Raw genomic sequence first — 23,537 nt, 5'->3', positions numbered from 1 at the left:
ATGTGAGAATAAATGAAATACTTAAAATAGAAACCAGCATCCATACCTAAAAATGAGACAGCTTGGGATCCCAAAAAGTAAGATATGCGCCAGGTGCAAATGCTTGTTTTTCAACACTTAATAAGAAAATGCATTTGACAGATTCATAATTGAGAAGTTTAGTGTAAAGCCAGCAGGAAAAGGACCAGCTGGGAATTCTAAGCCATGGAGCAAAAGAGGTGACTGTGCTGGCCCCAAGCAACTCCATGATGCTGAGATTTCAAAGTCCTCAGAAACTTGTGGCCAGACCACTCTCATCACATTGCCAGGCCGTTTTCAAAGACTGCGCTCCCAAAAGCCTCTGTCTGCCAGCACACCTAAAGATGGCAAAGTGTGGTCTGGCTGCTTCCCATGGCTGTATGAAGGAAGAACCATGGCTCTTGGGGAGTTTAGCTCTCCAAGAGGCACTCGGGCAGTGTACTCAGCTGGTATTCATGATCCTTCTGGAAGTGAAAGAGAGAGATGCAGAACTAGAAGCCATTCTGATAATGGGAATTAAAGTAAGATATGGTACCTGACTCTCTAAAGAAGAGTTAATATTTAAGTCAAACTAAGTTGTCTCATTTTTTATTCTTCCATTTTATCAAAAAAGCTGAGGCTGCATTTAACCTGGATCAAAGTCATGAAATATGAACAAGTCATTTCTTTAAGAAAATTTATTTGTACCTCTAGAGCAGAAATAGGAAATGCTTTAAGTTTGTACAAACCATACTTTTATGAAATGGATCCTCATACCACATTCCTTTTAATACAGACTTGGTGCTGCAATGTTATTCCTGGATTTTCAAAATCCAGCCAACATGGATACCTCTGCTACTCTGTTTTGGCCTTCAGAGCTGCTTCTTCTCTCAGACGAGCTTTCTTTTCTAAGTTCAGGCTTGTTAAAGACTCGTGTCTTTTGACAGCCTAAAATGAAACAAATTTGAACAAGTGATTATTTTCGCCAGTTTGGGGAGGATGTCATCACCTTGTTTGGTAACTTGCAAACCTTGCTCTAAATTTTTATCTTGCCACTTAATTAGCTGTGTGACTTGGGAAAATTATTTGAAATCTTTGAAGTTTCAGTTTCCTCTTTTATAAAACTAGGTTCTTAGAGTTATTATGGTGATTAAATAAGTTTAACAATACCTGATATATGATAAGCACTAGATAAGTGGGGGCAATTTTACTTTCACCTCAATTAGGTCTAGGTTCAAACTGTGGCTCTGCCATTAGGGAGATGCAGGACCTTGGGCAAGTTACTAAAGCTTTCTTTTTTTAAAAAAAATAATAATTGTTGATTTTTCAGTTACATTTGACATATAATGTTTCAAGTATTCAACATAGTGATTAAACATTTATATAACTTATGTTCACTCTAGTAAGTAAGTCTAGTACCCGTCTGACACCATCCATAGTCATTACAATATTATTGACTATATTCCCTATGCTGTACTTTATGTCCCCATGATTCCTCTGTAACTACCAATTTGTATTTCGTAATCCCTTCACCTTTTTCACACATCCCTTCTTATCTGGCTACCATCAAAATGTTCTCTGTATCTACGAGTTTGTTTCTGTTTTGTTTGTTTTTTAAATTTCACATGTGAAATCATATATTTGTCTTTCTCTGTGTCTTATTTCACTTAGCAAAATACCTTCTAGGTCCATCCATATTGTTGCACATGGCAAAATTTCACTCTTTTTATGGTAAGTAATATTCTACTGTATATATGTACCACTTCTTTATCCATTCATTACTGATGGACAGTTAGGTTGCTTCCATATCTTGACTATTGTAAATAATGCTGCAAGGAACATATGGATGCATATGTCTTTTTGAATTAATGTTTTGTGTTTCTTCAGATAAATACTCAGCAGTGGGATTACTGAGTCTTCTTTCTCTCTTGTTATAGCCTTTGTTTTAAAGTCTGTTTTGTATGGTATAAGTATTTCTACCCCAGCTTTCCCCCCACCCTGGCCATTTGTATAAAATATCTTTTACCGTCTCTGTACTTTCAGTCTGTGTGTGTCTTTTGATCTGAAGTGAGTCTCTTGTAGGCAGCATATGTAAGGGTCTTGTTTTCTTATCCATTCAGCCACCCTATGTCTTTTGATTGGAGCATTTAATCCATTCACATTTAAAGTAATTATTTATAGGTATGTAGTTACTGCCATTTTGTTATTCATATTTTTTATCTTTTTTTCTTCTTAATGAAGTCTTTTTAACATTTCTTGTAACACTGGCTTGGTGGTGATGACCTCCTTTAGCTTTTTCCTGTCTGGGAAGCTCTTTGTCTGTTCTTCAATTCTAAATGATAGCTCTGCTGGATAGCATAATCTTGGTTATAAGTCTTTGCTTTTCATCACCGAATATTTTATGCTGATCCCTTCTGGCAGGAGCTCCCATGTAATTGCTTTTTTCTTGCTGCTGTTAAAATTCTCTGTGTTTAACCTCTGGCATTTCAATTATGATATGTTTTGGTGTAGGCCTCTTTGGGTTCATCTTCTTTAGGATTCTCTGCGCTTCTTGGACTTGTATGTCTATTTTCTTCACCAGGATAGGGAAGTTTTCCATCATTTCTTCAAAAGGGTTTTCAATTCCTTGTTCTCTCCCCTCTTCCAGGCATCCCTATGATGCAAATGTTGGTATGCCTGATGTTGTTCCAGAGGCCCCTTAAACTATCCTCATTTTTTTGGATTCTTTTTTATTTTTGCTGTTCTGATTAGGTATTTTCTGCTACCTTATCTTTCAAATTGCTAATTCCATCCTGCTTCACCTAATCTACTGTTGATTTCTTCTAATGCAGGGGTCCCTAAGCCCCAGGTCGCAGACCAGTACTGGTCCAAGGCCTGTTAGGAACCTGGGCCCACAACAAGAAGTGAGCAGCGGGTGAGCAAATGAAGCTTCTTCTGTCTTTGCAGCCGCTCCCCAGCACTAGCATCATTACCTCAGCTCTACCTCAGACCATCAGGCATTAGATTCTCGTAGGAGCACCCGTCCCTGGTGCCAAAAAGGTTGGGGACTGCTGATCTAACGTATTCTTTATTTCAGTTATTGTATTCTTCACTTCTGACTGGTTCTTTTTTGTTTTCTATTTCCATTTTATTGTTTCCTATCTCTTTATTGAAGTTCTTACTGAGATCACTGAGCATCCTTAAAACCAATGTTTTGACTCTGCATTTGGTAGATTACTTGTCTCCATTTTGTTTAGTTCTTTTTCTGGAGCTTTGTTCTGTTCTTCCATTTGGAGTGTCTTTGTTGCCTCATTTTGGCTGCCTTCCTGTTTGTTTCTATGTATCAGGGAGAGCTGCTATGTCTTCCAGTCTTACTAAAGTGGCCTTATATAGTAGGTGTCCTGTGGGTCCCAATGGCGCAGTTACCCTGGTCACCTGAGTTGGGTGCGCCAAGTGTGTCCTTTGTGTGGGCTGTGTGTTGTAGTTGAGCCTATATTTGCTATTTGCAAATCAATAGGAGGGACTATTGCACATGCTATTTGCACATCAATAGGAGGGACTGGCCCTCCGGCTGACTGGCTGTGAGGACTGGCTTGTGACTAAGTGGAGGAGCTGTTGTGCAGGAGCTGACCCTGCACAACAACAGAGCAGGACTAGCTTTAGCAAGGCGCTGCTGCCGCTGAGTCTGCCCTTTGCGTGTGGTTTGTGGAGGTGGTTGGGTGGTGCTCAGGTGTGGTCTGAAATTACCATTGGGTGTGTTGGTTTTGGGCCTCTTGAATGGGGCTCTGGTGCATACAAAGGTCAGCTGCTGCCTGAGCCCTGGCCGGGGCCACTTGGTATGAGCTACAAAGTGATCTGGAGATGGTTGCCACTTGTGTTGGGCTTGGACAAGCCTGGGAGAGGCTAAGCTGCAAACTGAGACATCTGTGATAACTAACACTATTTTTACTTTACATAGAACTAATTTAGTCCTTCTCTTTGCCAAAGATAGAACTGGCTATTTATCTCCAGGCATGATATCCCAGGTTTGTCCCTACTATGTCTCATTTTGTTTCTTATAATTTCTTGAGTAGAAAGTAGCCTCCTCTTCTCAGAGAATAAATACAAGAGTCAACCCCTGATTTCCTCTAGGTCCTTTGTGGAAAACAGAGAGGAAGTCTACTCTCACCTTCTTGCCCTCAATAACCATCAGGATGCATCCTGCCACTGTCAGGGCAATCATTATATAGCTGATCTTCACCCGGAGCTTGTTCTTTGCAGCATCGAGCATCTCAAACCTAATAACACAATGAGATCATGAGAGAAAGTTAACTCTCTCTTTCTGAAGTTGCCAGCGGGATATAAAGCTCTGTGTACTACAAACCAGAATTGGAGTGGTGCCTATAAATATAGAAAAGGAGGTGGGGCCTGGAGATCTTGTAGAACTTGGGAGGAGAATGAGGCCTTTTCACAACTCACTTTATACATAAAATACAATACAATAGCATAAACTTACAGTAGGAAAAAAAAAGAAGAAAGTGTGGCCAGAAAAAAGAGAGCAAGGCATATAAATCTATGCTTGCTATGGTGGGCCCTGATTTTGGTTCTCATGTTTCATATTACCAGCCAATGCTAAAAGTGGAATCAGTAGTCGTTTCTCCTTGGGGTTCTTAAGAAGATATTATGTGGTATAATGATTATCTGACCAACATCCTGACAACAGATACTGCAATGAGCTTTATAAGTTCAACACAAAACACAATTCAGAAGAAAACAAACACAGGACAGAGTTAAACAATGTGCTCTTTATACCTAGCTTTTTGCCCTCTGCCTTGAACCAGGAATATCTGGAACAGCAGAAGGACCCTTTAAGCAATGCTTCTTTAAAGTTTATCTTTTAATGTTTTGCTAAAATTGAGTGGCAGTGAACTTGAGCTCTTTGGCAAGTGACTCCTCTAATGTGTTCACTGAAGCCATGTGCCTTAACAGAAAGCTGAGAGTTGGATTATCGTTCTTGTGTGAAAATTGAGAGGCCAAACAAGAAAGAGTCTAAAGAGAAGGTCCTTCCACCTTGGTGATTCTGCAGATGGGCAGTGGGTCGAAGTTATATCGTCTGAGTGTCTGGTAGAACTTTGGCAGGGCATGTGGAGTCCTAGTGGGCCCAGGATAGAGAACTGGCCTACTCAGTGGGGTATAAATAGGAAGTGATTATCTCCAGATGATGGGATCGGGAATGCCTACTTTTTTTCCCCCTAGATTTTTAACACTCAGTGCATTTGAAATCGGGGGCAGGGGGGAGTAGGGAGAGAAAATAAAAGGAAGCACAGGATCCAGATCATTTTAGGTGGGAGAACCCTGAAAGCATATACACTGAGATGTAAGAGCTGGGACTCAGGGAGCAACAATGCACAGAGTTCTCCAGGCACTGAAGGTGGATGGCCCTGCAGGGTGGGAGGAACCAGGAGCAATTGCTAAGGACAGTGAATTGCTCTATTAAGAGCTTCTAAGATCTCACCAACCACAAACTAACTACTTATGTAGGCAATAGTTTATGTGAACTGGTATTTCCAACTGAAGTGCTATATGATCTTCATGAAAAGTGATCTATTCCACATTTGATGGAACATTTCGAAAGTGAAATGCATTTATATAAGGCCATGATGTTGTCCTCCATTCTACAGGGAGCAATCAGAATGGGCAAGTAGTGCCTATTCAGAACTACCAGCACAAGGATAAACGGTTGCCCAAGACCAGAGAAAGGCCTTCCAGGGTGACTCTCTAGGTAGTACTTTGGGCTTGAGGGGAATCTAGGAACCACCTTCAAGGTTGACAGAGGAAGATATTACATAGCAAAGTCTATACAGCACTTATTAGGGGTGTGTGTGTGTGTGTGTGTAATCAGCTTGTTTTCTGCTGGGATTTTCAGGAAGAAATTGGGACAGGCAAGAACTTGATATCATTGATATTTCCAGCATGCTCTTATTTCTTGGGAGAGTACACTGTCCTTGAGCTAAGAAAGACTAGGGCTTTCCTGTTGAAATAATTTTAGTAAAAATAATGTCCTATTTAATTTGACTGGCAGAAGCATAAGGGCTCTGTTTTAAAGCTGTTGTAAACAGAAAACAAATACTAGTTTGTTTTTTAGTTATCTTCCTAGAAAAAAAATACCCTGCATGAACCCAGATCTTTGCAATCAGAACTTGAAACCAGAAACCAGAAGATACAGGAACAGTCTTTGTTTTGTTTTGTTTTGCTAGAAGGGAGTGTCCAGCAGCTTTGTCCCAAATCCCTGTCTCTGAAGAGGATAAATGCCCCACAGGGGAGATGGCATCTATTTCTCAGAATCACTCTTGGCCAAGATGCAAGCAATCTGTGGAGCAGTGGTTCTCAACTGGTGGTGATTTTGCCCCACAGCGGACATTTGGCAATTTCTGGAAACATTTTTGGTTGTCATTACTGAATGCTATTTGCCTCTAAGAGGTGAAGAGGCCAGGGATACTGCTAAACACCCTACAATGTACAGGACAGCCCGCTGCAACAAACATTATTTGGCCCAAAATGCCAACAGTGCTGAGATAGAGAAACCCCAGGTTAGAGGAGTCTGTACTCATCATCTACAGACTGAAAAAGTCTCAAGATCCCAGAGCTGGTTTTAGAGAGGCACTCTTTCCTGGCTCTCAGAAAGAGAGAATATGTTGCTTTTAAATACTTAAGTGGATTTTATAGAATATAGTTATTTGTCACTGGTACCTAACAGATAGACCCAGATTAAAACAAACTAAAAACAGTGAACTGTTCAGTCACATTTCTGTAACTAGGAGAGGAAATCAAATGAGTTGACTTCAGAGTATCCAACAGCTCTTCACTAGGCACTACATATCAGTGATAAGGCATAGATTTTCCAGCACTATAGTTATTCCAGGTACTTGCCAAAGAGCAAAAATTTAGAGAAGTGAAAAATTTTTTAATTTGGTTGAAAGATTTTAAACAGCCAGACTCAGAGGAACTGCTTTTCCTTTAAAACAGATCAGTGAGAAATAAAAACTTCTTACAACCCTAAATTCAGCACTCACGAGACAGTCTCTGGGATTTCATCTTCCTTTTTGAAGCGACCTGACCACACCAGAATCTTCCTCTCCCAATCTGTAGGTTTGTGTAATGGCACTCTGTGGGTGTAAGTGTCTATGAAAAAAAACAAGACAACATATCTTACTTATGTGAGATTATGACTCTCAAATTTAGCAAGAGGAAAATGCTATTTGTGCCATTTTAGAGCTATTGTGTCTAAATTTATGCCACCTGAGTAGGTTTCATTAATAAGTTGGGAGTAGAGATAACCATTGGTGTAAAAGGAGAGCCAGTGAGGGTGATAAAGAAGAGAAGAAGGCTAAGGGCTGAGTCTTGGACATGACCCAAGAAAAAGGACAGGAGAAACAGGCAACAGAGGAAAACAGAGTGGCCAAAGAGGCAGATGAACAAGAAAGGGTCAAAGAGTATAAACATTTTTAAGCTCTTGATAAATATTCTTTGAGGATGGTTTCTCTCCACTCACCAAGACCTGCTGGCCTCTAGTATACTGCCATGGAGGAGCAACAAGTAAATAGTTCCTAGGAACCTACGATTTATAATTATGCTCCTTCTTCCCATAGTGGTAACAGTGAGAAGGCTTTAAGTTAGGGATAGGACTAAATGTGGCTGAAGTTAATGCCCAAACCAGAGCTTAGCCCTAGATATAATTTACTCAAAATGTCATTTCTTGATTCGGTTCATCTTCGGGGTTCCTTAAAGATAATTTCTAGGCCACTATTTACTTTTGTGTTCTGTTCTCCTGCAAAAAGCTCCAGTCCAATCTTTGAGGCAAGAGATAAAAATGACAAATGAGGAAAATGAAATCATTGCTACATGTGAGCATATCCAATGTCAGTACAATTCGGGGGCCTGAACTACATGACTACATGATCAGGTAGGTATGATGTAGGAAACCCTGTGACCACCTCTCTTTTAGGTTCTTTTTTTTTTTTTTTAAGGCAACCCTTGGTTGACCTCACCGACTGCAAAGACTTTGTCAGCTTATGATCCCTTATTTTTTTTATTTTTTACACCTATAGCACCTGGTCTTCCTAGGTGGTCTCCCATCCAAGTACTAACCAGGCTGACCTTGCTTAGCTTCCGAGAGCAGATGGGATCCGGCTTGTTCAGGGTGGCATGGCTGTAGACTTCTTTTAGGTTCTTTTGAGTCCAAATTATCCTACTCTTTGAGAGCTGCCTAGTCCATAAGTGGAAAAGCTAATCAAAACTTACGGGATGGAGCTTTTGGACTTTCCTGGGGTTTGGTGCAAAATCCATTTTTCTTCAAATCAGAGTGTCTGGTAAGCCTTAGAGATGAGGAAGCATCTCTTTCGCATAACCTAAGCCAATTTCCTAGAAATGAGAGAAAGATGTTTCAGAGAAAACAAATCTGATGTCTCAAAATGAGAAATGCTTGCAAGGTATATATTTCATTTATACAAATTAGTTCATTTAAAAAACAAATATACTACTCTATATGTGAGATACACATGCTATATTTAGGGTGCCATGCTTGGTGTTGTTTTAAAATATACGTATGTTGCTGATTAGGAAATTAGGAATTTACAACATAAACATCAGCTGTAAGTTTTATAAAAGTGCTTCTCACATGTCTTATCTTAACAATAATGGTTCTGGTGAAAATATTATGTATTCCAGCACCCGCTGTTTAGGTAAATAAAGATTAGCAACCTTCCAGAAGTGATAAACCAAGACGCCTAGTTGCCAGTACTGCTCTGGTAAACTCTGGGTAGGGAGCTGCAATGGCGAGGGGCTCTAGAAAGCCTTGTTCCTTCTAGATATCGGCTTTGGATATAGTTATGAATTATATATAATTTTAAAACTACATATATATAAAGTATAAAACTGTATTATTATATATAGTAATATAGGTAGTTAATTCTTAAAATCTAAATTCTAAGCACCTGTAGAGAGTAATAGATCTCATGGACTCACCACAAAGTTTCAACAATTATCAATACACAGTCAATAGTTTCATCTGAACCTCACCTATTCCTTAACCCCTACTGAATTATTCTAAAACCCAAACATATTAGTTCATCCATAAATACTTCAGTATGCATCTAAAAACAGTACCTTTTCAAAATCATATGTAGAATACCATTTATAGTACTAAAAAATAATTCCTGGTTATCAGCACATTATGATCAAGTATGATGATTCAATTTCCTGAATGGGCTCATAACTTTTTTAGTTGGTTTACTCTAAATAGGTGCACACATTGAATATGGTTGATGCTTCCTCTGTAGGTCTCCCTGGCTGCCCCACGCTCTTTTTTCTTGTAATTTGTTGAAGAAACTGGGTCTCAGATTCTAGAGAATTTTTCTCACTTTATATTTTGTTGATGGCATCCCCATAGTGTTTAACATATTTATCTAACTCCCTTATTTCTTGTAAACAGATTTTTGAGGTTTGATCATATTCAAGTAGAAGTTTTAGCAATATATCATAGGTGGTATTGTGTACCTCCTAGTGCATCTCCAGCCAGAAGCATACATGCTTTCTTTTTGTGCTATTAAGATAGATCAGTAGATGACTTTGGTCTGACTTATCCCTTAGAAAGTTCCCCATCGACCTTTCATCTATTGTTTTTGGTGTTACTTACCTAGACCTATTGTTTCAGTAGGGGCTGCAAAATGGAAGTATTCTTTTCCACATTAACTATATGGTTATCCTAAGGTAAAAGTTATACAGAAAATGTGGAATAAATGCTTGATTCTTTCCCTTTGCCAGTTTTCAAATTAATGAATTGGTTTCCTAGCAATTTCCACAGGTGACCTTTTAAGTTTAAAAGCATCTTGAAGAACTCTTGTATTTTAACACATGGTATGTCTGGGTCCATTTCTAATTTTTCTTTTTGATGCTCAGATGTTCCATCTTTCATCTCTGGGAACTCATCTAAGTTGGCTCATGAGTCTTTTCAGTGCGTGCTCAGTGATCACTGGTAACTCCCTTTCTGACAGCATGTTCCAGATTCATTTTGAATGCCTCTGCCCCTGATTCAAAATGAGACATTCCCCTTCAAGATGCTCTGATTCCTTAAAAGAGAAATGCTTTGAGATCCTTATGGAGGGCGGTTCATTGTTAATGGATTTATCGTTGCTACCAAGCCTTTTCTGTGAACAAAGCTAGGACATACATTCCTGAACTTAGTTTCCTTTACCTCATTTTTTTAATCAGTTGATAATTAATCAGAATTCGAAGCAGAGACAGCCAGAACTAGTTTGTTTGTTTTTTTTTTGATGGTATCTCAGTGTTTTTAATTTTATTTTATTAGTTTCAAATATGTAGTATATTGGTTAGATATTTATAAAGTTTATAAAATGATCCCTCTAATTGCTCTTTCTCTCCTCTGGCTCTCCACTTAGCCATTACATTACTGCTGACTGCATTCCCTATGTTGTGCTCCCCATCCCCATGACTGTCGCAGAAATGTTGCAGGAAAAAATCAGACCGGCAAGAAACCAAGCACCACTTGGAGAGTTGGAGAACTCAGGTTTATTACGCTGGCGGTCCCAGACGAGCTAGTGCTCTGAAGATCTGGGCCCTGAGCTCAGATACAACCTAGCTTTTATAGGGCTTATCCGAGCAATTACATTTGGCCAGTTGGCAGGGGCGGATTGCTTAATTTGTCCTCAGGCATTTACAGAGTGTGGGAGTTGCTATGGGTTACAGGCAGTTACAAAGAGAACTTAGGCAATACACCTGTCATCTAGACAGAACAAGCAAAAGGGAGGATGAGTCTTTAGTTAATTTTGAGGTCACCCTGCCCTTCGGCCTATGTGGCAAGCATATCTACAGAAGCAGTACATAGAGCTAATTATAAGGTTAGCGTTTCAAATGAAAATTCCTCTTCATGACCATCTATCCGTCACTAATTTGTACTTCTTTAATCCTTCACTCCATTCTTCCAGCCTCCCAAATCCCCTCCCCTCTGGCCATCACCAGATTGTCCTCTATATTTGTGAGTCTGTTTTTGATTAGTTTGTAGCCAGAACTAGTTTTGATGAAGGTGGGATAAAAGGGGACACATATTCTGAGTATGGGGGTCATAATACAAGACCAGGGCTGGTATAGGATTCAGAGTCAGACCACAAAAGAGCCCTAGAGTCCTAGGACATGGAAGGAAGGGAGCACTATGAAGTAGAATGAAACAGAAAAGATGGAAAGACAGCAGTGATGAATCTAAGGTCCTGGCATGCCATGACAGAAAAAGAGAAATGCCTAAGACTTGGCTTTAATGCAACAAGAGTGTGTCCTCATAGCTTTGTGGTTAAAGGCTGACAGGAGAGTAGTTTTTTAAATCTACTTCTTAGTGGACAAAGTCTATACTTTTGAAGTTCCAGACTCTTTTGGGTGTCTTTGTAGCTTCGGAATTTGGAGGGAATAGGAGTAACATATGCATGGTTACAAAGGTGGGCTCCCAACAGGGAGGAGAAACAAGATTTCCTCAATTTTTTTCTCTTGCAGTTAAAAAAATTTTAAACATAACGATTTTAAGAAATTAAAAATTGTATTTGTATAAGGATTTTTAAAATAACCTTTATTGATACATATTCTGTTATCATCTAGTTCATCCTTTCAAAATATACAGTTCTGTGATTTTTTAGTATATTCACAAAGTTGTGTACTGATCACTACTAATTCCAGATCTTCATCATCCCAGAAAGAAACCCCAAATCCACTAGCAGTCACTGTTTTTTCCTCCCTTCAACCCTAGGAAACCACTAATCTTTCTGTCTCTACAGATTTGTATATTCTGGGAATTTTATATAAATGACACAAAATCATACACTATGTGGCCTTCTATGACTGGCTCTTTCATTTATCCAGTATTAAAGGTTCATCCATGTTGCAGCATTTATCAGTACTTGATTTTTTTTTTTTTTACTGGCAAATTTGATTCCATTGCATACACAGCCCAGATTTTGTTTAAATATTAGTCAGCCAAGAAATATTTAGATGGTTTCCACTTTTTGACTATTATGAAGAATGCTGGTATGGATGTTTGTGTACAAGTTTTTGAGTGAACGTCGATTTTCATTTCTTTGGAGCATATACTAAGAGGTGAAATTGCCGGGTCATATGGTAACCCTATGTTCAATCAGTTGAGGAACTGCCACACTTTTGTCCAAGCGCTGTAACATTTTACATTTCCATCAGCAATGCATGAGGGTTCCAATTTCTCCTCATCCTGTCCACTTTTTTTATTAAAGCCATCCCAATGGGTGTGAAGTGGTATCTCATTGTAGTCTTGATCTGCATTTCTCTACTAATGACATTCTCTACTGAGTAATGACAATGAGGATCTTTGCATATGCTTATTAGCTACCTGTATATCTTCTCCAGAGAAAGTTCATTCAGCTCCTTTGCTCATTTCTTAACTGGGTTGTCTTTTTATTACTGAGTTGTAAGAGTTCTTTATATATTTTGGATACAATTCCTTATCTGATATATAAGTGCATACATTTTCTCCCATTTCATGAGTTGTCTTTTCACTACCTTGATTATGTCCTGTAAGTACAGAAATTTTTAATTTTGATGAAGTCTAACTTAACCATTTTTCCTTTTGTGGCTTGAGCTTTTGGTGTCATATAAAAGGTCACAACGTAATTCCTATGCTATCTTCTAAGAATGTTTTAATTTTAGCTTTACCGTTTAGGTCTGTGATCCATTTTGAGTTAATATTGGCATACTGTATGTGGAAGGGATCCAACTTCATTCTTTTGCATGTTGATATCCAGTTCTCCCACCATCATTTGTTGAAAAGACTATTTTTTCCCATGTTGGGTGGTTTGGGCACGATATAGGAAATCAATTGATGAAAAATGTGAGGGTTTATTTCTGGACTCTCAATTCTATTTCACTTATCCATATTCCCTTATGTTCTTTGTGTTTTGCCATAGAAGCCTATGTTCTATGTTAGCATGGTGGTCAACTAATAACTGGACAGAGATTTCTTTAAATGAATTGCACCAATACGTTTGCCAGCCTTTGCTGAAGGACTGTGTGTGTGCCACTTGGGGTGTATCTCTGGGGGGGGTGGGGGGGGAGGAAGTGAGAGGTGGAGGAGAAGTTAACACTGAATTAGCTCTGAGTCAGGAAAAAATAATAATAAAATAAAATAAAATAAAAATAAAAGGCAAGCAAGCCCTGCGAGTGGGAGTTTCTAGGGGACAGCCAGGCAGGTCAAACAGTAGCAATTGCCTGGGGCTGGGAGTTTTAAGGTACTACAAATTGATTCTGCCTTCTTCAGTGCTTGCTAGGCTGCTGGTTTCCATAGCTATTATGATTGTCAGGCTATTAGTTTTTAAGGCTACTATGAAGCTGAGAGAAGACAGAAATCAGTTAAAATTCCACGAGGCTTCCTGTTCTTACCATGATTAAGTTCTTTTTCTTGGATAAATACTACTCAGATTGTCACAAGCCTCTGGTTACTTTCTAGAATTCTGAAAAAGTTGATTTTAAGACTTTTTGGCAGTTTTCATCACTTTTATATATAGAGTGGATTTTCAGAGGTCCTTACTCTGACATACCAGAAGCTGGAACCTCAATTTCTGTAAGGATCTGTGGTTACCTACAGTCTGATTTCTTCCATAAGAGATCTCATTTATTTCAGTTTTCTAGGTCTGTAATCCCAGAAAGCTTTGCCTGAGTCTGGGTAACCACACCATCAGTGCCACCTACTGGCAGCAAATGTACACTATAAGAAAAGTCGATAAATAATAATTGAGCTTGGCTTGTTTCCCATTTCAAATGTGGATAATGTAGTATTTACTTCACCAGGGCTGGTTTGAGGGTTAAATGAAAAACAAAAAACAAATATAAGAGCATTTGGCAAGATGCTTGAAACACAGCAGGTACTCTTAAGATTAAGTTTGTTTTTTAAAAACTACTTAAAACATTCATCTTCAAAACATTTCCAGAGTACTTTTCAATTTTACCCCTAAAGTGGTCAGAACTTCTGACCAAGGTAATTATGCAGTTACTAGGGCATGAGAAAATCCTATAAAACTCTTCAATAGTTTTTTATAGCTCTCAGGATTAAAATAAAACTATGGAATGCTGATTCTCAAACTTCAGTGTGCTTCAGAACAACCAGAATGGCTTGTTAAAACACAAATCACTGATATGGAATCAATAGTTCTGAGGTGGAGATTCGGAATTTGCACTTCTAACAAGTTCCTAAGTGAAGCTGCTACTTTTGGTTTGGAGCTACACTTTGAGAATCACTATGGCTTTTTAGAAATATTGCGGTAAAAGATACAAAACACAAAATTTACCATTTTAACTACTTTTAAGTGTACAGTCCTGTGGCATTAAGTAGTCACATTGTTGTGCCACCATCACCACCATTCACCACCACCACCATTAATCTCCAGGACTTTTTCATCTTCCCCAGAGAACCACTGGTTTAATGAGACTGATAAGGCCCCATCTCATACCATCCTGTCCCATTCCTCTATGGCAGGCACTGAGACAGAAAGGAACGATATCTGGCAGTGAGGTAAAAGGACTCTGCTCTCTAGACAGGAAACAGAAATAGAATCGGTATTATTTCCTTAGGTAGCTGCCTTTCCCTATCCCTCTTAATTAGAGCAAAGGTGGTTTTAGAAGAATAGAACAGAGACAGCTGAGAGAAAGAAGCTGCCTCTCAGCTCAGTATGGATAATAATGATAAAGCAAAAATGTGAATATGTACATCTCCTTACTATCAGTCACATAAATGCATGTTTGGAGATATTCATTCATTCGACAAATAATAATTGAGTATTACCATGTCAGGCATTTTTCTGGACGATATACAAAAACAGATCAAAATCTATGCCAGTAGAACTTACATTCCACTATAAAGTGTGTGTGTGTGCGTACACAATTAGCTAGCAAGTGCCAAAGAGAAAACATAAACAATGGGGAAATGGAATGTTTGTGTGCTTGGAATGGAGTATTTATGCGTGAAATTTTACATAGCATAGTCAGGGAAATTCTGTTTGAGAATGCCACTTTTGAAAGAAGTGAGGGAGCTAGCTATACATATCTATATGTGGATATCTGGTAGAAGGCTATTCCAAATAGAAACCAAAGTAAATGTAAAGGCTCTAAAGTGATTCTAGGGACCACAAAGAGGTGGCCAGAGTGGCTGGAACAGTAAATAATGAGGACAGAAGTAGGATTTGAGATCATACAGGTACCCGAGGTGGAAGTGGGTGATAAGGACTTGAAGGCATAAGAGGTTTACCTAAATCAGAAAATATTTCCTAGCTTTTTCTTACTACAACTTCATACTGAATGCCAATAATTTTTACCTGATTAAAACATACACAAACATAATCTTACATATACTAGAAATAATAGGCCAATGTAAAAAAAACCATTTTAAAAAAGTGACATCACTAAAAAAAACAAAAGCATAAAAGTTTTAGTACCATTATTAAGACCTTCTTTTTTTTAATCTCAAAGAGATAGAATATTTTGCCCCAGACATCCAAGGCAGAAATTTTCCATCCTCTGGTGGACCATAATTAAACACAAACATATAAACCAAAAGAAAAACAGCCCTTTAGCCCTCTGGCTGCTCTTGCAGCCTGTTCCAGGCTAGCTCTGCATCCCTAGGGCCCTAGCAGGAAGTCCAGATGAAGCCTCACAGCTGCTCCTAAGGCTCTGACTGGCAAATGCCTGGTTAATCTTAAAAGTAGAGGTTCTCGAATTTTAGTGTACATCAGAATTACTCAGAAGACTTGTAACACAGATCACTGAACCCCATTTCCAGAGTTTCTAATTCAGTAAATATGGTTGGAGCCCAAGAATTTGCATTTCTAAGAATTTCCCAGGTGATGCTGATACTGTTGGTCTGGTGGCTCATAATTTGAAAACCAATGCCTTAGAGGTATTGCTGCTAGTTGGAGGATATAATGGGTCAGCTGAGATGAAGCTGGGTCAAGTACCAGCTGGTTCTGCCCTATTGTCCCCTCCATTCCATAAAAAAGCCTTTCTAACCTCATGATGGACAGTGCAGAGAGGTGGGGATGCCTTTTTCTCTCAGAATCTTCCAAGATCCTCCTGGAGATAGCCACTGGTGATATGATCTGGGACATGACCAATTTCTGGGAATCAGGGATGATAAATGAAGGTTTAATGAATGCTGGAGGAGAAAAAACCTTTTAGATTATCTAATTTAGGGTTTTTTAAACTGTGTCAAGATTAGTTGTCAGGTGTGCTGCAAGAATGCTGCCAGTTATGAAGTTTGCCAGTGTTATGCTTAAAGATAAAATCATGGCATTTGTTTAAACTCGTAAAACTGTATATCACAAACAGCTTTGATATGTGCAAATTTTGAAATATCAAGCAGGACACTGGGGGAATCCCAGGATGGAAGAAGTGACAGATACATCTAACTGTATTAGAAATGTAGGACATAACCTAACCTTATAACCTTCATGTGAGAAAAAAGGAACTGACCAAAGTAACATTGTTTTGACTGGAAACTGTAAGACTAAAAACAAAAAGAACTATATATAAACACTAACTGGTAATTTTTTTCTTATAGGAGCATGAGTTAACAATTATAAAACTACAAGTATACTAGGGTTGAATAAGCAAATATATAGTAGATAATGAGAGCCAGGTTTCTCACTGTCAGAGAAAGTGAAGGTGGAAGTTCCAAAAGCAAGAGTGGAAGTCTAAAAGGAACCCTGTGGTGCTAGACAGTCAGAGAACTCAGAATGAACTCTTAGCTGTGTGTGTGTGTGTGTGTGTGCACAGCTAATATAAATGTTATATATATTATTTGCACATATTTGTAAATATACAGGTATTAGATGGACAGATACAGATATAACACAAGCTTATGTATACACATGGCTTAGTATACATATATGTATTTCTCACTGGTGGGCCTGAAATCAGTGACACTTCAGTAGCAACAAGCACATTCAGTGCCCAGATCTTGGTTTCTAAATACCATTATCTAATAAAAGGAACTGGGCTCCTTGGAGAAAGATGGTTGATTCTAGGCTAGGGCAGAGGTAATACAAGATGAATCTGGAACATCCTGCAGCACCAGAAAGGAAAAAAGTTGTTCAAAAAACAAAAGGATGAGGGCATATAAAGGGACACAGGAGCTGATCTGATGGGGTCTAAACTGGAATAATTTGAGCAACAAAATAAAATAGTAATAGATTATAATTTAGGGTATAAAATATACAAGTCCATACTGACCTAAATAACTGAATGAATGAATGAAGGCGGGGAGAAGGGACAAATCTTCCTTAAAAAAAAAAATCACAATATGTATAAATACTCCTCCCTCCTGGATCCCTTTCCCCTTGAGTGTGGGTTGGATTTAGTGACTTGCTTCCAAAGAACAGAGTATGGAAAGGGAAAAATAGTAACTTTACAAGGAAGAAACAAACTGGCCAAGGTTAAAATTACCAATCATAAATCATGTAGAAATCATGTACTGTCTAATATGATGTGATGACGTCTAATATGATGTGATGAGAAGGGCAATTTACCTCTGTGTTCTTTATTCTTCCCCAAACTCATAATCCCAGTCTCATCATGAGAAAGCATCAAACAAACCCAAATATAGAAACATTCTACAAACTATCTGACCAGTATTCTGTCAAGATCATGAAAATCATAGAATATGTAACTGTCATAGATAAGAGAATGAGACATGACAACTAAATGCAATGTGGTATCCTGGCCTGGATCCCCAAACATAAACTGGACAACAGTAGAATAACTGATAAGAACCAAATAAAGTCTTTTAGTTGATAGTAATGCACCAATGTTAATTTCTTAGTATGACAAATGTACTGTGGTTATGTAAGATGTTAACATTAGGGTACGTGCTATTTGCCCTCAGCTAGGAGTGTCATTGCAATACAGATTCTCAGACTCCAGCCTAAACCTTCTGATCTTCTGATGTAGGGCCTAGAAAAATATTTTTATAAGCACTCCAAGTGATGCCTCTGCATACTAAAGTTTGAGAAGTACTACTCTAGAAAAGTGGATTGCAAACTTAGCATATTGGAATCACAAGAGCATGGAAAGGGGGGAAAAAAAAAAAAGAATGCACAGGGCCATCCCAGACCGATCAAATCCCAATATCTGGGAGCAGGACTCTGGCATTAATATTTTTTAAAAAGACTGTCTAAGTGACTCTAACGTGCTACCATGTGTGAGAATTGCTGCTCTTCAACACAGCCAGCCAGAGTCCCTGTTGAACATAAGCTATATGAATGACTGGGGCACACCTGCAGAACTTAATACTATGTCTCTGGTTGGGCTCTAAACCCCTCTTTCTAACAGTCAATTTACTGAAAAGAAGCTCTGCTTTACTTCTCACTTCTGCCTATCAATAACGTAGAACTCACTATACTGACAGTTTGGAATCCCTGTGGAGTATGCCAGCTTTCAGATTTTACAGAGGACATAGTGTCTAATACACCACTCAGTCTTTGATGACATGCAGGGTGAACTGTTCCACCTCCTGAAAAGGCTTTATTTCACACCCCTCCTCCACAGTGGCTGGCCTCCCTTCATGGGTAAACACAGCCACGGTTTCATTATTTCACAATGAATGACCAGAGCTCACAGAACTGGCTGATCCTATTGCCCTGAGGTGAGACTGTGTGCCCAGCCACCTCATTCTCTTTGCCTAGTGTTCCAAAAGGCCAGTAGCTACCATGACCTCCACTGGGAGAAGTTTGTTTCTGGGGCAATGATGTTCCTTTTTCATGTCACACCAAAAGATATTCTAATCTAAATACTTACATGGTTCCCATGCTAGTCCACAAATGCCTATTTAATCCTTTTAGAATTGAAATAAGGTATTGCTAGTCCTAAAATGTTTGCTATGATAGGAAAGAGCAAATCTGAGGAAGGAACTTTGAAAGTTTGTGGATCAGAGTTGATTTTAAATCTCAGGAAGAAAAAGCTAAATGTATGTCTATCCTGAGGATAGCAAGATTCATACACATGCACTATCTCTTCAATACTGTATTTTATAATTATGATAAATTATACATCAAATATTTGTAGCTGCTCAATAGACCTAGTAGTAAGAATGACTAAGTTAGGGTAATTATGTCACTGAGAAGTTTGAGCTCTTATTCCCACCCAGAGCTCATTTAGAATATACAGAACCAATGATTTAGTGTGCATTTTAGAAGCAAAGCTAGACTGCCTTAAAGACTGGCCACTACAAAACAAAAGGACAAACCTGAAATATTAACTTGCTCTGAGCTTTTTCAATGATCAGACCTGAATGTCTTGATATCGCCTGTCTGCAACTATTCTGCCAAGGGATGGATTTTTTCTGGCTTCAAATCTGATTTGCCCTGCTCTTATATGTGGCACAGACTTCTGGATCTGCCTGCCAGACTACCATCACTCACAAGCCTAATAACTCCGCCTTGTCAATGAGGTCCCTGCAGATGTTCTAGGGCTTGGAATGTTAGTGATGACAGTAGCCTAGCTCTCCCTGGCTCTGGGTATTGTGGCTATCCATGCTTCCTCATAGTGAGAGTCCATTTGTCTGCCATGCCCCAAAAGGGATTTGGGAAATAGGCGTAGAAGTTTTGAGCAGGAAAACAATAACAATGGTGTTTCCAGACGATAAATCTGATGCAGAATGCAGACAGGCCTGGGGAGAGGGAGAAGAGGAGAAAAGGAGGAGTGGGAAGACATGAATGTGGAAGCTTCTGTTAGGTGGTATCAACACACTGTATTTGAGTGGGGTGTGTAATGGGTACAGGTTAGCTAAGGGCCCTAGTAGAGATTACTTAACAGATGTGAAAAATACTTGGGAGGAAATACTGGCAAGACAGATGGATATAATGAGTTTTGTGGGCTGGCTAGAATCCTAATCACCATTTGTAACATTGGTTCTATGGGAAAAATCTTTTCGAGTCGAAAAAACAAACTTATAAATAAATCTTTGAAACCTGGCCAGTTTTGAAGTTGGGGGGAAACTATGGAAAAAAAAGTCTTGCAGTTCTGTGTATCTGGTGGCCAAATTTCAGTGAGGTGGGCCAGTATACTTCTTGGTGAGTGTTTTTCCTCCCAGCGACATTGCAGCCCACTCCCAACAGGGGTGTGTGAAACTCTCTTGGCCTTAGATGTTGACCTAAATCAGCTTTGAGACAGAAACAGATTTCCTATCTCTCCATCTGTTTTCTCATCCTTCCCTGCAGGCTCGGAAGAATACTTATCCTTCCTTCACTCAGAACCAATGAACCCTTCCAACTGTGATCCCTCTTACTAAGGGATGTTGTACCAAACTTAGCTAACAACCTCCTAGATCCTTCCTTTCTACAGCCCCTTTTCTGCCAAATGTCTCCTCGCTCTTTAAAACAAAAAAATAAAATAAAATAAAACTTGAAATCATAAAAGTAACAATTGCTCATTATAGGTGATTTGGAAGCTAAAAAAATGTATTAAGAAAAATAAAAAAGCATCCATAATCACTCTCCAGGAATAACAACTTGGTGTATTTCTTCCCGGACTTTGCTCCAGATACAACATATACATTTTTCATAATCACCTAATGCTATATTTTGCTTATATCATAAACACTTTTCCTAGCTATCAATTAAAAAATACTTTGATAGCTGTATAACATCCAACACAGATAAAAACTGAATTCAATCATTCCTGACAGCTGGATTTGTCTCCCATTTTTCACTATTACAAAAAATGTTTCAGTGAACAACTTTTTATGTAAATCTCTGATGGCATTTCTAATTATTTTCTCTTATAGAATCCTGGCAGTGGAGGGCTAAAGGATATGAGGGTTAAAGGATCTTTTAAGATTCTTGATATATATAACGAACTGCTTTTCTGATAGGCTGAATCAGTTTACATGTCTATCAGTAGCTATGAGAATTCCTGTCTTATCACACCTCAGCAGCACTGAAAGTTCACTGTCTTGTACAAAACATTCACTTGTTCTCAATAGCTCCTATAAATAAAATGTTAATCTCTTTCATTTCATACCTCAAATGACTAATTAAGAGGCATGTATCTACTACCTTGACCTCACTACCCACCTCCCCCACTCATTTTACTAAAATTGTTCTAACAACATTAGTGATCTCTTTTTAGTCATATGAATGTATTTTTTTAGATCCTCATCTTTAGCTCATTTGACTCCACTCTTTCCATCTTTGACCCTACTGATCTCATTCTTCTACAAGGACTCAGTCCCTCCTGGCATCCTCTCTCTTCATCTCTGATCTCTATGATCTACCTTCTTTAACATCCTCTTTGCCACTTCCTGCTATTTACATGTCAAGCCTCCATAGGTTCAGTCTTTGCCTCTGTTCCACATTTCTCTCAGGGAAGACTCTTCCATTCTGTTTTAAAAATCAGCTCTACACTGATGGCTCCCATATATTTCCCTAACTTTACTCTACCTTTGTTCTCAGGTCTTTGAGAGGTCCCATCCTCACCTTGTAACTCAATGCCACCTACTACTCAATAACACACCATCCTCTCTACCAAACCAGTATCCTTTCCCAATTTTCTTATTTATAACAATGGAGCAACACACCTTTGAGTCCTACACACTCAAAAACATCAGTCTTTAAGTCCTTTCTTAAATTACTCTATGTCTCAAAATCATATCCCCGGCAGGATAAAGTTAAAAGGTGAGAGATTTCACCATACTACTCAGAACCTGAAATTTATTATTTTTAGAATTTTCCATTTAACATTTTCAGACCACGATTACTCACAGGTAACTGAAACCATGGGAAGCAAAACCTCAGGTAAATGGGGGACTAATGTACACAAAAGATTTTAGGCGAAATAGCTGAACAAATGAATGAAATCAATCTCTTTTAGTGGAGGGGCTATTTGTTTTAAAGGAAGTAAATAATAATCTCCCAGTATGAGACATGTTTTCCAGTCCATTCTCCCTAATAAGCCATGTATGTAAAGGATAACTTTTTTTCTTTTACATTACTTCATGTACAATGTATATTTACACTATTTCTATTGCCAAGTTTGGGGGGATTCTTCCTTCAAAATATGAATTAAACAAATTTTTAGTAATTTGATACCAAGGAATAAAAGATCAATCACTATGCCTTATCAAACTTATAAAGGTGACCAAAAGTGATTTGCTTTGGTGCCTAGAAAAGAGCCAAGAGGCAAACGCTGATTTCTTAGCTCCTACTAAATAAAGGCTCTGCTGGTTCCGCAAGAAGGCAAATTACGCTCTGGCTCCAAATACCCACCCATTATACAAATGTCTACTAGGAAAACAAACTGCAGATCCTTCATTTACATAACACTTTCCTCCAAGAAAGCACTTAACTGTAGAACTGTTTAAAAGAAAAACATATCCCCCTTTTTAAGAAAACAATTACTATTAATCTGTGAAACCTTAAACCCCTTGCTTAATCAGAGACTAAATGGGTAGGAAACCCCGGACTACGTCTTCTCTGAAAGCACGGATAAACTCGCGAGATACAGGGCAGGAGGAGACTCAAGTAGAGTAGCGGAGGGGAGAGGTTAGGTGGAAAGCTGAATCAGGCAGGCAACGGGGGAGTTCTAGGGATAGCAAGAGCATTAAAAACTGAGCTCCAAGGAGGCTGGTGCTGAGGGAAGGAGTTAGGGACGGAAAGAGCAAGGGATCATAAGGTTGATGGGAGCTGGGTGGATAGAGAGCCAGGTGTGAGGGTCAGTCCGGGCCAGCTCCCAGTGTCTGCTTAGCAGTTGCTCGCTCAACCCTTGCTAGCTCCCATTATTACTACCACGCAGGTAGGATTCCAAACAACCTAAGGGGAGTGCGTGATGGCACCAAGCAACTACCAGGCCTGGGGAGGCTGCAGGACTCCAAACCCAGTGGCCAACCTGGCTTCCCGCCCGCCCCTAGACCAGCCCACGTCTCACCCGCCGCCAGGCGCAGGCCGCGGAGGCTCCCCATGGCCGCCTACTCCGACGACCAGCAGTGCCTGGCGGACGGCGGCGGCGGCGGCGTGGATACACTCAATGTCACCGAGGGCAGCAATGGGAAGGACGAGGGCGGTGCTGGGGGGGCGGAGCGAGTGGGCTGTGCGTGACGCACTGGGCGCATGGGCGGGGCCCGCGTGATAGGTGGAGCTTGCGTGATGCTCGGGGAATGGGGAACGTGCGTGACGAGTGGAATGTGCGGGAGGCCAGTCTGGCTGGATCTTCCCGGCCCAGTGTCCTGGTTATGTACTTAAAATGCTCTTTGGGAGTCTGAGTGTAGTGGACCTTTGCAGCATTATTCTTTGCATGGAAGAAAATACCCGTTTAAAATAGAAGTAATATGCTCTATTTTGTGAACTGTTGACTCCTGAAATCACACTGTCTACATAAATCAGTATTTCGGTACACTGTTCTTCCAGTGTTTTCAGTGACATTACCTTTATCAAAAACATGACTGGGCCCAATGGCCTCCATCCTTTGTTGGCTTTGAGACTATCTCTGGGGTTGAGAAATTAGCATGTGTATTT

General features: G+C 39.4%; 1 protein-coding gene and 1 pseudogene across 1 annotated transcript; both read right to left on the bottom strand.

The window, feature by feature from the left end:
* Positions 1-677: 677 nt before the first annotated feature.
* FAM162A (family with sequence similarity 162 member A) lies at positions 678-23,107 on the bottom strand. Its single transcript, XM_039843185.1, has 5 exons — positions 22,951-23,107; positions 8,257-8,376; positions 7,029-7,137; positions 4,145-4,253; positions 678-945 (listed from the first exon to the last, which is right to left on the bottom strand). Exons 1-5 carry the CDS (start codon positions 22,982-22,984, stop codon positions 853-855), a joined length of 465 nt encoding a protein of 154 aa, XP_039699119.1. The 5' UTR covers positions 22,985-23,107; the 3' UTR covers positions 678-852.
* On the bottom strand, positions 8,055-8,172 carry LOC120586876 (uncharacterized; annotated as a pseudogene).
* Positions 23,108-23,537: the final 430 nt, after the last annotated feature.

The sequence above is a fragment of the Pteropus medius genome, unplaced genomic scaffold (genome assembly GCF_902729225.1).
Source record: "Pteropus medius unplaced genomic scaffold, Ma_sr-lr_union100, whole genome shotgun sequence".
Lineage (NCBI taxonomy): Eukaryota > Metazoa > Chordata > Mammalia > Chiroptera > Pteropodidae > Pteropus > Pteropus medius.
This window is presented reverse-complemented; position numbering and strand designations above follow the sequence as displayed.

Bases quoted from the DNA above. Each gene is read 5' to 3' on its own strand.
- FAM162A (XM_039843185.1), bottom strand. From the start codon at position 22,984: ATGGGGAGCCTCCGCGGCCTGCGCCTGGCGGCGG. The intron at 7,138-8,256 runs GTAAGTTTTGAT...TTTTTTTCATAG, and splicing joins AAGTCCAAAAGCTCCATCCC to ACACTTACACCCACAGAGTG. The intron at 4,254-7,028 runs GTGAGTGCTGAA...TTGTGTTATTAG, and splicing joins GAAATCCCAGAGACTGTCTC to GTTTGAGATGCTCGATGCTG.